This window comes from Cryptomeria japonica, chromosome 5, assembly GCF_030272615.1.
Source record: "Cryptomeria japonica chromosome 5, Sugi_1.0, whole genome shotgun sequence".
In the NCBI taxonomy this organism is placed as follows: Eukaryota; Viridiplantae; Streptophyta; class Pinopsida; order Cupressales; family Cupressaceae; genus Cryptomeria; species Cryptomeria japonica.
This window is the reverse complement of record NC_081409.1, coordinates 845,724,330-845,741,603: the sequence shown is the minus strand read 5'-3', so window position 1 is coordinate 845,741,603 and position 17,274 is coordinate 845,724,330. Positions and strand designations below refer to the sequence as shown.

Below are 17,274 nucleotides of genomic sequence, written 5' to 3'. Positions count from 1 at the left end.
TAACGACATGTAAGAGGTCATATGGAGTCCCAAGGGGTCATAAGACACCATATGACCCCTTAGCACACCATACAACCCATAATGACACCAAATGGTGTCTTAAGGGGTCATAAAACACTATATGACCTTTTAGGACACCATATGATCCATAATGACACCATATGGAGTCCTAAGGGGTCAAATAGTGTCCTAAGGGGTCGTAGGAGACCATATGACCCCTAATGACACCATATGGTGTCCTAAGTGGTCATAAGGTGTCCTAGGGGTCATACGACAATATAAGACACATAACGATACCATATGGTGTCCTAATGGCTCATAGGACACCATATGACCCTTAGAACACAATACGACCCCTAACAACATCTAAGGGGTCATATGGTATCCTAAGGGGTCATAGGACACTATATGATCCCTTAGCACACCATAGGACCTATAATGACATGTAAGGGATCATATGGTATCCTAAGGGGTCATAGAATACCATATGACCCTTTAGGACACCATATGACCCATAACAACACCATATGGAGTCCTAAGGGGTCATATGGTGTCCTAAGGAATCATAGAACACCATATGACCCATAATGACACCTAAGGGATCATAATACACCATAGGACCCCTTAGTACACCATATGACCCATAAATATTATCCAAACAACACATCCACACAATCCAAAGAAACCAATACGTTCATTTTCTTCAAATGTTCTACTTTATATCCTATCTTCTTTTAAAAAAAAAAGAAAACCGACCACCTTGTCAATCTTCTTATCACCTTATATATATGCAAAAAAAAGAAGATATATTGGAGGGAGAGGAAGAGAGAGAGAGAGAGAGAGATGGGGTATGGAGGAAGGGAGAAGGGGAGAGAGGTAGAGGGAGTGAGAGAGAGAGGGGGAGAGGGAGAGAGTGGGGGAGAGAGAGCGAGAGAGAGAGAGAGAGAGAGAGAGAGAGAGAGAGAGAGAGAGAGAGAGAGGCACCTTGTATGTGCTTGAGAGTGGGAGAGAGGGAGACAATACACATAGATACACACATATGTGTGTATATATATACTTAATATATTATATATTATTATATACATATATACATATATAAATATTATATATTATTATATACATATATATAAATATTATATATTATATATTTTTATATTATATATAAATTATATATTATATATATACACATATTATATACAATATCATACTATACACACTCCCAAAATTTAAACATTAAAAGCGCGTATGCGCTTTTTATAGTTAAAATAGTGCGTACGTGCTTTTTATAGTAAAAAATGTGCTTCTTACACCATAAGTACCCCATACGCGCTTTTTATACCATAGGTACCCCCGTACGCGCTTTTGACTGTTTAGGCTTGGAAATAGGCCTGGATGACAAAGCTATGGTTTGGAAGTTTGATTTCCCTCCATTTCCCTCCTTTTTGACGTGTTTTATTTTATCAACTTGGTTTCTCAACTTTGTCATCATCAGGTTTACACTTCATCAAGTGGGTGTTTCTAAAATTGCCAACATATTTTCACCCATCTTCTGAGCTTTCTAACCATATAATTTTTTTAAAAATTTGAACAACAATAACATATTATTATTGAATTTCTTTTACCGGTGTCTCCATAGTTCTCACAGACATATGTGCACCATTTTTTTAATAACTTTTGATATACTTATCCAAATTTTTTAAAAATAATATATTATTGTAGTGCACTTGATTCTTTACAATTAAAAAAAATAAAATTGTATTTTTGATTTTTTTAGTGCAACTTATGCTTCGCGCATGAACAGGTACCTAATTTTCAGGATGTGCTCGATTGGAAAAATCATTAAAAAAAAAATACTCAATAAAAAATTACAAAAAAATACATATATTCTAGTGCTCACTCTTAACTATCTTTCTGCTGAAGGATTTGTAAAATAATAAATCTAACTATGACTTTTTTGATGCGCATGTCAGACACTATGTTATGTTTTTCTGAAAAAATTAGGGACTGTTTTTTGTGCACGAAGGATTTGACCCCCTTAATCTTATCCAATTTTGAAAAAGTTTATTAGTTTGGAAACTAGATTCAAAGTACTACAATATTTGTTCTTTGATTATCTTCATATCTTGAGTGGATGACTTTCAAATTTTGCCTCCAAGTTTAGGTTCACCTGATTTCAAAAAAAAAGTGTCCACTTATACCCCCCTTTTTGACCACCATCTTTGTGCACTTACCCTACGTCTAAGGGCTCCTTCGAGAAAAAACCAAAAACTAAATGTGTCTCTGATACCCATGAGGAATGTATTGATGACAAGGAGGGGGGAGATCTTAAGGATGTGGACACTTCTGGCCCCCTATGGATATCGGAAATGCTAAGTTGGAAAGGGAACCTATGGGCTCGATCAATCTAGTGGACTCAGAGGAGGTCATGAAGATGGAAAAACTGGAGAATATGGGAGCCCAAGTTGTTAGTGCTCTGGATGAGGAGGTGGTGAAGATGGATGAGATTACCAAGGAGGATATAGTGGATCTGGTTGCGGATCTGGTTGCGAAGGCTGTGCATAACCATGAACAAAACAGGGAGGGTTTTGTTGTCGAGACTGGAATCCCCTAGGGGACCCCTACCTTGGAGCGAATCTAGAGTATCGGCACGGAGGTCAGGACAATTCTGAAGCGGATTGAAAGCCTAGGGGCTGCTCATGGATGTGAAGGCTATCACTAATGAGGTCACAAACATGAAACATAGGATGGAGGTCTGTAATGCTCAGATTTTCAGCATTAACAATTTTTGCTTGCAAGTCCTTCACAGTTCAGCTTTGACTCTCTCCCTCTTGAGAGAGCGCATTGCAGAAAATGATGTTGATAAAGAGGAGGCCCGAGAACTGTATAAGTTCTTCTTGAATGAATAGAACAGGGTCATAGAAATGACAAGGGTTCACAAGTCGACCCCTTAGGTCTTGTTTTGTTGGTCTTTGGTTGGACTGGTGTCCCTACTATTTTGTTGTTTAGAACTCTTGCTATTTTTTGGTGTTGAAAGACTTTTAGTATTTAAATGTCTTGTGTTGTTCTAGTACTGTAATGGTGTTGTTAATAGTCATGCTATGTAAAGGGTTAGTGACCTAGTTTTCATTGCTTTCATTATAAAAACATTATATAATAAATAAAATAATATACTTATATTTAACATAATAAAAAACATAATATAAAAAATAAATAATATACTTATATTTAATAAGAGTTGCAAAGCAGCGCAGTTACTGCCCAAGGATGCAAGGACTGAGTTTGCAGAAAGGAGCTGGATAATGCTTCAAATGAAAAACTATAAAATGGGTATGTTTTAATGAGTACATATGTTTGCATAATGTTTGTTAGAAGTAGTTTTATTCAGTTTTTCGAGAAGAATGCTGAGGCTTTGCCACAACAAACTCAAAATATTATTGCAAGTGTTTTTCTATTGCAGGGAAGGTTGTCCTTGTTCCAAAGAGAAGCACAAGCAGCCCAATCTATGTTTTAAGAAGACTATTAAGGAAATACTTAATATTGTTATCCAAGTGAATAATGTCATCCTGACAAGGAATAATAATGATTGATCACCGAAAGAAAGTTGTTAAAAGATATAGTCTGAGATGACATATATGGTTACTTGTTTACTGTCATAATGATTGATCACTGAGAGAAAGTGGTTGTCAAAAGTTACAGTCTAAGATGACAAATATATAGTTACTTGTTATCTTTATGACTTCTCAAATTCGAGAAGAGCAATATAGATTTGTTGTCTCATAGTCAAAGAATGCTTGACATTTTTTGACAAAATTCAAGATGGGGGATATAAAAGTTGGCAAAATTACATGTGATCGCGTTATAGAGTTAACAAAAGACACAAGGTACTCTAAGTTTGCATTTTCACTCAAGTGAGGAGGTGAATGCATTGTCCATGGCAACGTAGATTTAGAACAAGTTGGAGGGCTTCAGGTTATGTTTTTTGTATTGAGGGATTTTTTAATCTCATGGTCTTTGAAGAAGCATAATAGTGTTTTAGAATCAATTGGTAAGATCATGCATTTCTAGGGTGAGTTGACCAGCCAATAGCAACTAAACTAACTTGCATCTTGGAGACAATTCAGAAGAAAGTTGTGCAAAGCTGGAGACATTGTTAGCAAAGATGGAAGTAGCAGGGTATGTGGTTGATACAAAATTTGTACTTGATGGTGACCTCTGTTTGAATCTTTGAGGACATAAGCTAAGAATTGATATGACTCATTGTATCAAAAGTTCTTTACTTTAGAAAGGTAGTTAGATTACTAAATAACTATGAGATTTTGTCAAGATCAAGAGCTCAATAAAAAGTACAAAATAGAGAGACAAAATATAGGACAAGAATAAACTGTATTCTCATCAATAGATAAATGATCAATAGTTGTTGTTACATACAATGTAGATGAGCCTGCATATGTAGGAAAGGTTATATGGATAAGTGAGCACACAAACATGATACGTGGCTCAATAAGAAACAAGGGTAGGTAGGAAATAGGTGTGGTAGGTAGGAGAAACAATAAAATATTCCACATGAGATGGATCACCCACCAAAGGTGGAATTATCACTCCACAATAAGTGGATATGATAGTGTAGTAACAAGATCAACACCATAAAAGGTGGAAATCCTCCTACACACACTATCCCAATGTGGCACAAACACCCAAGTGTCTCATACCCAAACTACTATGAAATGCATTTCCTAAGTAAACTTAAGTATAGTGTAATAATATCCAACATGAATAATTATTTACACCAACACCCCCCCTAAGTGCAACTTAGGGGAATGCACTTAAGTCTACAATGCAACTAAGCAATGCAAGATGTGATCTGGCTGCGAGTCCAGGTTAGGTACCCATGTACAAATGCAAATGCATGAAAACCAATGCAATGAAATATCTCACAAAGCAGGGAAAGAGAGAAAAACCCAATGGGAAAAAACCCTCCCCCAAAAGAGATGAAAGCTATACAAGAGAACTCTCATAGAAGTATGTGAGGAACAAAACCCCATGTGAGGAAAAAGTCCCCCCCATATGAGAGAAGAAGAAAAGCTAGGAAGCCCCTCCTCAATGTAGAATCAACACCAATGATAGAAGCTCGAGAATGAATGAAGAAACTACTCCATGAATGTCGAACAACATTATTCCCCTTAGGAAGAAACAAAACCAAAGGTGTATCCATGAAGTCTCCCCAATCATGAAGGGAAGATGTATGGAAAAAACTTATGATTAATGAAGTCTCTGAAAATTGCTCAAGTGTCTCCATGTCGAAGATGAAAGATACCCCCTCCAAAGGTGGTGAACTTCTCCGCACTGCTGAAAAAGGTACTCCAAGATCTACTGGAGAATAAATTAGAACAAGTCCCAAAGACTCACATGTCTCCTCTAAGCATAAATAGACCTCCTCTAACTGTTGTACATAAGTATCCACAATCATGTCAACCTCGAAAGAATGATCATGTAGAGAATGAACAAGAGGGTCAGAGTGTTCCCTCGCAACAATCGAAGAAGGATCATCTTCATCAAAGAGAATTTTAATATTATCAATTATGTCTCCTAAATGTGCAATGTAGGATTCCACAAACAAACCTGCAATGTCTGTCAAGTACTCATCCCATGAAATTGAAGTTGGAAGACACTGAATATCCTATTGCACTGAATCACATGAAGGCAAAACTATCACACTATCTGCATCATCAGGTGCAATAGGTGATGTGATATCAATAGGAGGAGATGAAACACAAGGCTCAAGAACGGGGTCACATGTAAGAATCCCCAAGTTCAAGTACCCAAAGTTCTCCTCAAAATCTGAATCATCACAAGTGTGATCATCATGTGTAGAATCATCATACGTGAAATCATTATCATGAACAAAATCTGAAAAGGAGTACAACCGAGATGCATGATCAACTACCCCAGTCGCAATGATAGCTCTAGTCTCCAAGTCTCTAATGAAAACCAACTCAAGTGTGAACTCCACAATTCTCTTAGTTGCGCCATGTGTGATTTGATAAATGGAAAGGAGATTGTTTGTCAAATGGGGTACACACAACATATCATTGAAGGAGTTATCCCCAATGGCAATAGATCCTTTCCCAATCACATCCATGTATGTATGATTGCCCATCAAAATCTATGGCATGGTGCAAGGCTCAAATGTAGAGAACATAGATTGTGAAGATGCCATATGATGAGAAGCCCCTGAATCTAGAAGCCATCTCCCTGAATCATGACTTGTAGTAGCACAAAGAGATTTTCCTTTTCTTGTCCCAAAAGAGTGAGTCTTCCCGCTTGTAGAAGCCATGAATGCTTTCCCTTTCCCTTTTGATTGTGAGGAAGTAGAAGTTGATGAATCATCCTTCTTGTAGACATTAGGCAAATCAATGTTATGATTTTTGAGGATATGTGTGAGCTCATTAATCTTCTTAGAATGGCAACGACGCTCCTCATGACCAAACTTTTTACAATAGGCACAAGTAGGTCTATCCCTCTTTGGTGAATTGTCTCTCTTGGAAGAGGATGAATCTCCTTGTTGTGGTGAAGATGGTTCTTTGTCCTTAGGCTTTGATTGCCATTTCTTCTTGTTTGAGTTGTCCTTTCCTTGATTTTCTTTGTTCCCTTTATTTGCCACTAATGCTTGAGACTTAGAAGTCTTGAGAATGCCCATGCTTATCAACTTAGTTTGTTCCATCATCAATATTTCGTCGAAAGCATCAAATGTAGGTATTGTGTAGCTTGAACCCGTTGTCATCCTATGGGTTTGGAAACTAGAAACAAATGTTGCATATTCTTGTGGAAGTTTTCCCATCAAATTGAAGATCAATTGAGTATCCTTCTTATCAATGCCACAAGAGTTGTGCCCTCAACTCTTTTGCCTTAGTGGCATAATCTTGTATAGTATCAAAGTTATTGGGATCTAACATGGTGAGATCACTATCAATTTGATATCCCCTAATCTCATCAACTTTACCATACAAGTCTTGAAACTTTTACCAAGCATCCTTAATTAGAGTATATTTCTCAATATGAAAAATGAGATCCTTTGATACATACTTTCTTAAGGTACCAATTGCCATGATATTTTTAGTGATCCAATCCAAGTGACGAACAAGATCAGTGAGAGCAACAATAGTTCCATCAATGTAATGAGTTAGTCCTTTTTCCATAAGTTTACTCCATGCATCAATTTTCCAAGTAGCATAATTATGAGGAGTTAAGAGAGGAAATTTAGGAAAACCCATAGAAGCAAAAAGGAAGGAATACAAGAGCAAAAAATCACAAGAGACACCCCCCCAAATTCAATCAATCAAAGTACTCCCCCTAAAATGATGACTTTGGCACTTATGTAGTGCGTGTACAATAGGCCACTTGCAAACAATGGAAAGGTGGACTTTTGATTTTGTTTTACAACTGCCCCAATAGGCTAAGAACTACAATGCAAAAGACCAGCATGATAGATCTATGCAATATAAGTGCCAAATTGGTCAAAAAAGACCATATGTTGAAAGTACAATTTCTACCCAAAATTAATGCAAATTGATAGCATATTATGAGTGTAGACAAAAAATTATACACTTTAAAAAAAAATGGCACCTAAAGAGGAGTTTGTATGAGCCCAAACGGAGTCCCGGAAGTTACAGAAATGGGGATTGGTTAGGTACAATCACCAAAAATTGAGATTTCTAATAACTATTCCCATCAAAATTATAAAATAATTCCACCACGATAAAGTACACAAAATTCTAGCCCATTTCAAAAAAAATTGCACCAAAAAAGGAGCAAAAATGAACAAGATATGGTCATTTGAAGTTGAACTACAAAATCAAAAAGCTCAATGAGAGGGGCCTACAAAAATTTCAAAAAATTGACAATGTCAGAAAAATGTGAGGTTAAATTTGATGATTGTATGGCTGTTGCAAAAAATTCACCTCCCTACCTACGTGGTATTCGTACTATACGGACGGATGACATAGAAAGTACAAATTAGATGACGTGTGTTGTTGATTGGACTATTGAGATGGCAGAGAGGGTATTGCTGACTTGGCAGCTCAGAAGGTGACGATGTGGCATTGTCCACATGGTAGGGGACTATGGCAATACGTGGTAGGTGACGTGGTCGACCCACGTGGCGAAGGGGCCTGACAAGTGGTGTGGCCGACAAGCTACCATTCAACGGGAAGGAGTCGGTCGGTAGGGCTGTAGCGGAGGTCGGTGGCTAAGGGGCGGGCAAGGAGGCCGGTGGCAAGAGGGGCCAGTGTCGGTTCTGGGAGGAGGAGCTGGTGCCAATGGGAGGTAGCTTGGTGTTGACAGGAGCAGTCGCTGATAAAGAAGGTTATCGGGAAGGACAAGTGCTCGACGGGTGATGCAGCGATCAACAGGCCAGAGCAGTATGGGTGGACGACGTCGGTGATCGTGAAGAACCTTTCAAACACACAGGGATGGTAAGGTGGTATAGGGTAAACCCCACAAAAGTTATTTTTTGATTTTTTTTTTTTTCTTGATTCAAAAACAAATTTTCTACGAAAATAGATAAGATTTTTTTGCATATATATATATATTTTATAATTTTTTTCGAAAGCAAAAATTTTCCTCCAAGCCCGAAATTGGACTTTTATACTCAAAATTCATGGAAATGACCACTTAGACACAATGGTGAGGTCGGATCTGGTCTAGGACACCTCCAAAAGATGCTTCTCCTCATATATACCTCTTGATGTCACAATAATGCCTCTCAAAGATGAATCAATGATGCTCTAATGGCTCTGATACCATGTGATATTTTTTCAAGATCAAGAGCTCAATGAAAAGTACAAAATAGAGAGACAAAATATAGGACAAGAATAAGCTATATTCTCATCAATAGATAAATGATCAATAGTAGTTGTTACATACAATATAGATGAGCCTGCATATATAGGCAAGGCTATATGGATAAGTGAGCACACAAACATGACATGTGGCTCAATGAGAAATAAGGGTAGGTAGGAAATAGATGTCATAGGTAGGAGAAACAATAAAATATTCCACATGAGGTGGATCACCCACCAAAGGTGGAATTATCACTCCACAATAAGTGGATATGATAGAGCAGTAACAAGATCAACACCAAAGAAGGTGGAAATCCTCCTACACACACTATCCCAATGTGGCACAAACACCCAAGTGTCTCATACACAGACTACTATGAAATGCATTTCCTAAGTAAACTTAAGTATAGTGTAATAATATCCAACATGAATAATTAATTACACCAATAATAACAAACATTCTCACCCTTGGAAAATAAAATTATTTTCTCTTCGTTAGATAATAATTTTATTGCTTTACTATATTTAGATTTTATTTATAATATTGCCAAATTAGATAGATACATCTTCACTTAGATTAATTCACATTGAAAATCAAATTTTGAAAATAACAAAAACATAGGAAAATGCATTAGGAAAAATCATCTTGGTTTTTGCACTCATAAAATAATTTTATTTTCAAGTAAGAGATGATTAGATCACATTTACAAATCGAAAAAGTACAAAAAGGAATTTATATAGGGTTAATTGCACTAGAAGCATCATTCAAATCAAAAACATTAAAAATAAGAAGAAAGCCCTCAATTTCATCACAAATCACACAAACAAATAACTCTTCTTCCTGAATTGAATTATCACATCTAATGTGCCTTGAGGGAATAATGGATAAAAGCAAAATCATAGAATAATGGATAAAAGCAAAATCATGGAAAACCTACTAATATAGTTCCTCAATTGAATTATCACACCTAATGTGCCTTGGAATGAGGGAATATTGGATAAAAGAAATACTATATGAAATCATTGAAAACCTACTAATATAGGAAAGCCCTATTTGAGAAATTGTTTAGGAAGAAATCCAAATTCTACAACAAAAGCATTTGATAACCCATATCTTTAGAATATTCCAAATTCAAGGTGAAATGGTAAATTGCTTTTATGAAGCAATAAAGTGAGACTTAGAGATTATAAGGGAAATAACAAATATGAATATGAATATGAATTTACTACGAGGTTCAGTCCCTCAACTTCACTAATCAAATAAAGAAAACCATAACAACCATCAATTCAACCCACAACCTATACAAATTAAACATCTACTATCTATGATGTTATAATTCCTCGCTAATAGAAAAGCTCATTCACCAAGACATTATAATAGGAATTAATGATAACTATATATATATATATATATATATAAATAACAACCATCAATATCTATGATGTTACAATTCCTCGCTAATAGAAAAGTTCATTCACCAAGACACTATAGGAGGAGTGAACGATAGAAACGCCCATTCACCAAGACACTATAGTAGGAGTGAACGATTACTCTCTTTATATATATAATACATGTATATATTTCATTGCAATTGAATTTTGTTTGATAATTCAGGATAACATGAATCATAATACAAGTGCCATTGTATCAACAAGTTCATGTCTTTGATATCATCGGATATCAAGATAACTATATATGCTGTTAATTCAGGATAACGTGAAATGGAATATGTTTTATCAATCATTTCATGTCTCTATATCATCAGATACAAACATAACTATACATATGTATGCTACCTGGATAAGTACGTACCCATACAAGTACATATTTACCATATATGTTAACAATACAGGTGATTAATATTGAAGGCAGCCTATAAATATGCCACTCTTAATAAAGGTTACAACAAGCTTCTAGACTTCAGTTTTTTTGAAGATTAAAATTTCCATCAAGCATAGAACATACACGTCTTTCTAAAATCCAAGGTCGACATCAAATATTTCGTAAGTTTTAGCAAGATCTTTTCAAATATGTACGTCATTCTTTGATTCTGAGAATGATTTTGATGATTTTGAAATCGAGTCTGAAAAATAGTTTACTGTAGATTCAACAGAAGGTAAAGAATTAGTTCTACAACAGAAGGTAAAGAACTAGTTGAAACTGAAGGAAGCACTCCAAGTTCTTTCATTACAGATGGCAATTTTGGTACGTTATCTCTATTATAGATTGTGTTATCTAAAACATATGGTGATGCTTTAGTAGCAGAATGGAAGCCTCCCACATATGGTGTGTAACTAAGCTCTTTTCTATGCTCTGGCAAAGTATGTGATAGCAGTTAAAATATTGTTTTTTCGGGAAAAATTTTGTTTCATGTTCTTTCCTGTTTCTTCTCTTATATATGAACTTGAAAAATATATCAATGTTTCTAGTTACAACTTCAAGTAACTCCTGTTTACAAGTTAGATCAGATGATACTCATTAATTAACATATTGAATGCATTTGTTTAATCACTCCCAAAGACAGACATCAGAATTAACTAGTCCCTTAAAGTTTGATTGCATGCAAGTGCATGTTTTGGTAGCAGGGACAGCTATAAGTTCATCACATCTGTGACAACTATAGTAAATATTCATATTAAATTTTATGCTTTTTCTTAAGATTATGTAAGTTCTTGTCCAATTTTTATTATTGTCCATGAATGTGTTTCTACATGTTCTAAATGCCAGAATTGTACTCTTAATCATGGTACTATGAAATTTCTCAATCTGAATTATGCTTAATACAACATTAGAAATGACATGCACATTTAGACAACTGCTTTTACACACTCGAGGCAAAAAAGAAAGGATCATGTAGTGAAGTTATTTTTTCAACAATCTTTGAACTCTCCTTTTCCTTTGAATCGGGAAAAAGACCAAAAAATACCAAACAAAAAGAATAGTTTCATGTGTTCCACTCTTGTGGCTTTATGAATTTCAGTAGTCGTGACACTGTGAAGGCCACAGTAAACTGGCAAATGGTAGACACTCAGTCCTAAAAATACAAGAATTATATAAAAACAAAGTTTTATTTTTATGATAGATAAGACCAACCAGCCAATACTAAATGACAGATAATTGGTTAATGTAGTGATCCTTGATGGCATTCCCTTTCAATCTAGATACTGCATGGAAAAATGCTTCACAGAAAGAGTAAACTAGCTTTGTTCTTGTCTGTCCAGCCCAGGAAGATGTTTCCGCACTAAAGGCCTACAGTGATAAGACCCTGCACTCTAGTGCCAGTAAAGGGCCACAAGACTTCCTACCAGAAGCTTGTCTTTCGTAAACATATTTACTTTGAAGCCTGAGCTGGAAGTTGTAGATAGTTACACACCTTTGTCACACTTTACTGCTGATGCCATTTGGACAATGAAAGATCTGGTTCACTGATGTGACAACATCTTTAAAATTTAAATAGTCTGCCTCAGTATTAAATGCCACTGAGTCACTATGGACAGCAGGTCAAATAATTTCAGTAATCCTTTCTTCTGCTCCAGCTTCCTCAATGTTGGGGACATCACTTGCCTCTTCCACATTATTATCTTAAAGCAAAAGCAAAATTGCTGTCATATTAGAAAATTTACTGTGCTACACTTTGCTTCTCAAAATATTAGCGATGAAAAGCCTACCAGGCGAAGGAGTTATTTGGCAGAGAAGAGCATAGTGCTTCCGTTTACAGGAAGGGGTGTCATTGCCACTACTGTGCTTTCTTCTGCCCATTCTTGATTACTAAAAATTAATGGTCTTTTTAACTTAGAATAACACAAAAAAAATTTACTTTTTTAACTATAGCAAATGCAAGAGCAAACCATATGAATTATGCCTCTATAGCAAAGCACAAGAGCAAAGAAAGGTAAAGTTTTATGTAACAAGTTCAAGGTGAGCAAATCAGCTAGCAAAGGAAAAACAATTTAAAGTATGAACATTCTAGAATAACTTTCGGTTAGGCAATATAGGAACTGCTGTAATTTTCGAAAAGCCTAGTAGTGATGAGAAAAATCAGAGCAAAAAGAACTAGAAATTTTTAGTTCAAAGGATGAAAGGCGAAGGGACATGATGCTATCTACAAAAACCTTGAAAAATAAAATACGGGTTGTAGATTCTTTTATTGTTCAGCAGCCACCAAGTGTGTCTGAAGAGATAGTATATATTGTTACTCTTTTCGTCAACTCCCTACTAACAGAAGCAAATTTAATTTTCTGAAATTACATACATAAACGACTATAACTTTGCTTGGCGATGAAATTTAAAATGGCTGCTGAAAAAAATTTAACACAACGATCGGCAATATTATCCCTCCAAACCGAGCATTGGGAGAGGCGAACAAGGCTTACAGACTGCTAAACCTAGCATCTAACCCACTACAAAAACTAGCCTGGCGATCACAACGATCAATACCAGAACAGAAGTCGCATCCAGCAGGAAGGGAACAGGTCTCGCGGGGAGCTTATAAGCCCTTACAAACATAGCACTTGATGTACGAGGTCTTTCAGAAACGTGCTACTATTTGGGTACACCAAATCCACACCCTTCTACAGGCCATACTAATTTTTTCTCAATGCAAGCAAGCTCTCAAACAATGCGAAAAGAACCAGTAGGCTTTGAAAATAAGACCACACCAATGTGCGGAAGGGTGCATAGAATCAGAGCATATATACAGAATACCCATGAAGGGTTCATGTGGTCTCCAGATAAAGCATGTGAGACGGAGAAAAGGAATAACTTACAGTTGTGAACCGCGAAATTGCCAAATGTTGCATGTCGAAACCACCACGCTCCTCCGCTGATATTCTTTAAAGGGCCTTGCATTTGTAATGCCACTGTTAGTCAGATCCATGCAACAGCGTTAGGAACCCTAACCTCTCCAAGTGTGATCTGCACTCTGCAAAATCCTTCACAACCCGAGACCTCGAAGGCTGAGTCTATTCTGGTTCTAAAACAAATCTTTCATTGTTAGCGACAGGTTAGTCAATCACAGTTGTTAATTACAAAATCGAACAGTGTAAAACGTACGACTAACAACTAACACGCGTGTTAGTCAATCTGTACTGTCGTTTTGAGCCCAAAATAGAGGCCTCAGTTTGACTAACCTGTCACTAACATGTTGTACTAAAAGTTTCATTTGAAACCAAAATAGCTACAGCCAATCAAATGAAAGATTAAAAAATTTACTTCAAAACTTCTAACCAAATTTATGTAAAAACTATAACCATTTGATTGGACGACAGACAAACATTTAATAACGGGTTAGTGTTTTAGCCCTCCGCTATAGTTCCAGTAGGCAGGAACTAATAATAATAATAATAATTTGTAATATAAAACAAACATATAATTTAAAACTAAATTACATTATATACTTCGTCATAATGATGTCAAAGAAACCAAAAATGGACTCTAATTGCAAGACAAAATATTCACCGGAATAATGTTAAGCCCGTTTCTTTTTAAAAAAACAAATTAACACTGCCATTTAATGATTTTAGCGATTTAAGCGGCAGGCTTTGATATTTTCTTAAATTAACGTTGTCATTTAATAATTTTCACCGTGGGTTAAAATATTACCGCACAATTTATGGATTTGATAGTGGCTGCAAGGTGGGTTAAAATATTTCTGCACACTTCACGGATTTGATGGCGGTTTTTTAATATTTTTAATGGTTTGGATGTATAGATTATAACGAGATTCCCGGATATTAATAGGATTATAGTCAAAACTAGTCCTATAAATATAAGATAAATAAACATTTTTAAATTAAGAGAAATACGGAAAGAAATTTTTCTCTATTGTAAAAGTTAAAGAATCTAAAGAAAAGATAAACAATAAACCTAACGTGGGAAAAAGTAAGCACACCTGCTACTTAATTATTGCTATTTAGAATCGATTGAAAATTACTAATTTTAATATTTTATTATTAATAATATAAAAATTATTTTTCACATATAAATTTATTTAAAATATTATATCTCAAAATTTATTTGACTAGAAAGACATGTTTTTATTGTAATTTTAATATAAATTAAAAAACTATTAATTAGTAGAGGTATCTTAAATATCTATTTAAAAAACATTAAGACATATTAGTTTTGAGTTATTTTATTTATTTGTGAATTACTTTGTTATTGGATAGTGAGACTTTAATACAAGCCACAATTAGGTTACTAGTACATTCTAGAATTCATAAAATTGGATACACTCAACTGAAGTTATTAGAATGTTGTAACAAGAATTTGCATGAAGCATTTCATATCATCCTCATCTACCATCATCTTTCCTCCTAGTTACTATTTTGAATGACCCTCGTTTTCAGAAAACTAACCATTTTCTTGCAAGCTCTATGTCCTACTATTCTTTGAACGATGCTACTTTGTAATACTATCTCAAAGAGGGGCAAAATGTAGACACCTTAAATTGACTACCTCTCACCAATTTACCCCTATTTTATATAATTCACAATCATTTATATAAATAAAATAATATCTTATTATTTAATTAATATTACACATTTTTCTCTAATTATTCCTATGTCCTAGCCTTAGGTAATTAATTACCTTTATTTATTTACTTTTACATTAGTCCACTTCTTCCAAATAAATTCAATAAATAATTTTATTTATTTAATTTCCCCTCACATGTCACGTCCTCCTACCCATCCACTCAACTATGTGAACACACTTAATCTTTGATTAAGTAAAGTCAACTCATCCCATCACACCAAACACATGGGCCCCTTATAAAATCACATGAGCTTGTCCCCTCAACTACCCAAAAGGAATTTTTAATTCCTTTGATTCTCTCCATCATCCTCCACAATAGATCTTATCATGCAAACTTAACCATCCATTCAATCTTACCTTCAATATCATATATTTAAAATTTAGCTATTATTATCACTCTCTCACCCATTTTCCATTTGAGTGTCATTATGATGTCAGATTTTTGAGTTTTCACACACCCAAATGGAATATCTTGGACAAAGTATTCCAATGAGAGGCTTAAAATAGTTTAATTTTGTTAAATTATATGCTTCTTGACCTTTTTTGCCTTATCTTGAGTCTTGTATTGTTTTGTGTTTTCAAGTTGATTTCTTTGTTATATACTGTGTTTGAACACACATTTCATTTCACACATTCTAACACACCCACGTTCTCTTGAACTCACATTTCCTGTAAGGGGGCCTCCTCATCCTCATCTACCATCACCTTTCCTCCTAGTCACTCTTTTGAATGATGTAGGAGCATCCAAGTTCACAAGCAATCTTGCATCACCAAAAAATGATTTTCTTTTCATGTTCAAGTTTTTCATTTTTTTTTGGTGTAGGTTGGAGATTCAAGAGCATATCTTGGAGTGTTGAAGAAGAAAACATTAATTTTATCAAGACTTGACTTTCATTTTAAAAATCAAAGGCAAATAGAGTGTTTAATGTGATTTTACCAATATTATATTCCAGAATTTCAAGGTTTTAAAGGTTAAAGAGATTAATTGGTATTGTAGGCATCTAAAAATCTTCAATGCTTGTGGTGCAATACTTTAACATGTTTGTGTTACCTTTTTTTAGATTTTTCACGATTACTAATACTTCTTATATGTCACACATTTGATCTTTATCATTTGTTGGTATTGTGTCATTTTTCTGCATTCTTTTTTTATTCAATTTCATTTTCTCGAATTTGATTTATGTCTTATCGATATCAATCCTTATTCTCTATCTATGATCATGATCAACCTTCTATATCAATGGGATATCATTTTAACTCTAATTAGCATCAATTAGGGTTTGTCTTTCAATCAATTTGGATCAATTTGTATCATTATCAAACTTGATCTATTCATCATCGGTCCTAATCAATTATCAATCATCATCAATCCTTATCAATCTTGATCGATTTGTCATTGATCTTTATCAATTATCAACCTTTATTTACGAAATCAATCCTTGTCAATCTTGATTGATTTGTCATAAATCATTTATCAATCATCCTTTACCAAATCACCTTTGTAAATTTCAATCGATTTGTCATCAGTCTCTATCCTTATCAACCTAATCAATTGTTGGCATATGACACTGTTCCAATGAAGCTCTGATGAAGATTGGTGGTATCTGATGCATGTAGATTCTTAGGGGTTTTCATTGATGGCAACTTAGCCTATTAATCTAATTCGGTATGAATTTTGGCTAACCGGATATCTTAAGTGCTTTTGGCATAAGTCTGGCAGTGATACTCAGTGATCAGTTTTGTGTGCATTTCTCATTTTCGGTGAAGCAGATTTTGGTTTCACTGATCAAAGTTAGTTGGTTGAGTATACGAAATAGCTAATTGTCACATAAATCTACCCTCTAGTGTTGATTCCTATGCTTGGTTGAAGGTCCGGTATCTGGTAGAGCAACAAAACAGTGT

At 35.0% G+C, this 17,274-nt stretch overlaps 1 protein-coding gene across 1 annotated transcript in view; it reads right to left on the bottom strand.

The window, feature by feature from the left end:
• The window catches only part of LOC131062728 (disease resistance protein RUN1-like), a 28,770-nt gene extending 14,873 nt beyond the window's left edge, over positions 1-13,897 (bottom strand). Inside the window, exon 1 of the mRNA XM_057996451.2 lies at positions 13,605-13,897. Coding sequence (XP_057852434.2) covers positions 13,605-13,714 — 110 coding nt within the window. The 5' untranslated portion in view covers positions 13,715-13,897. The remainder of the gene's footprint in view (positions 1-13,604) is intronic.
• Positions 13,898-17,274: the final 3,377 nt, after the last annotated feature.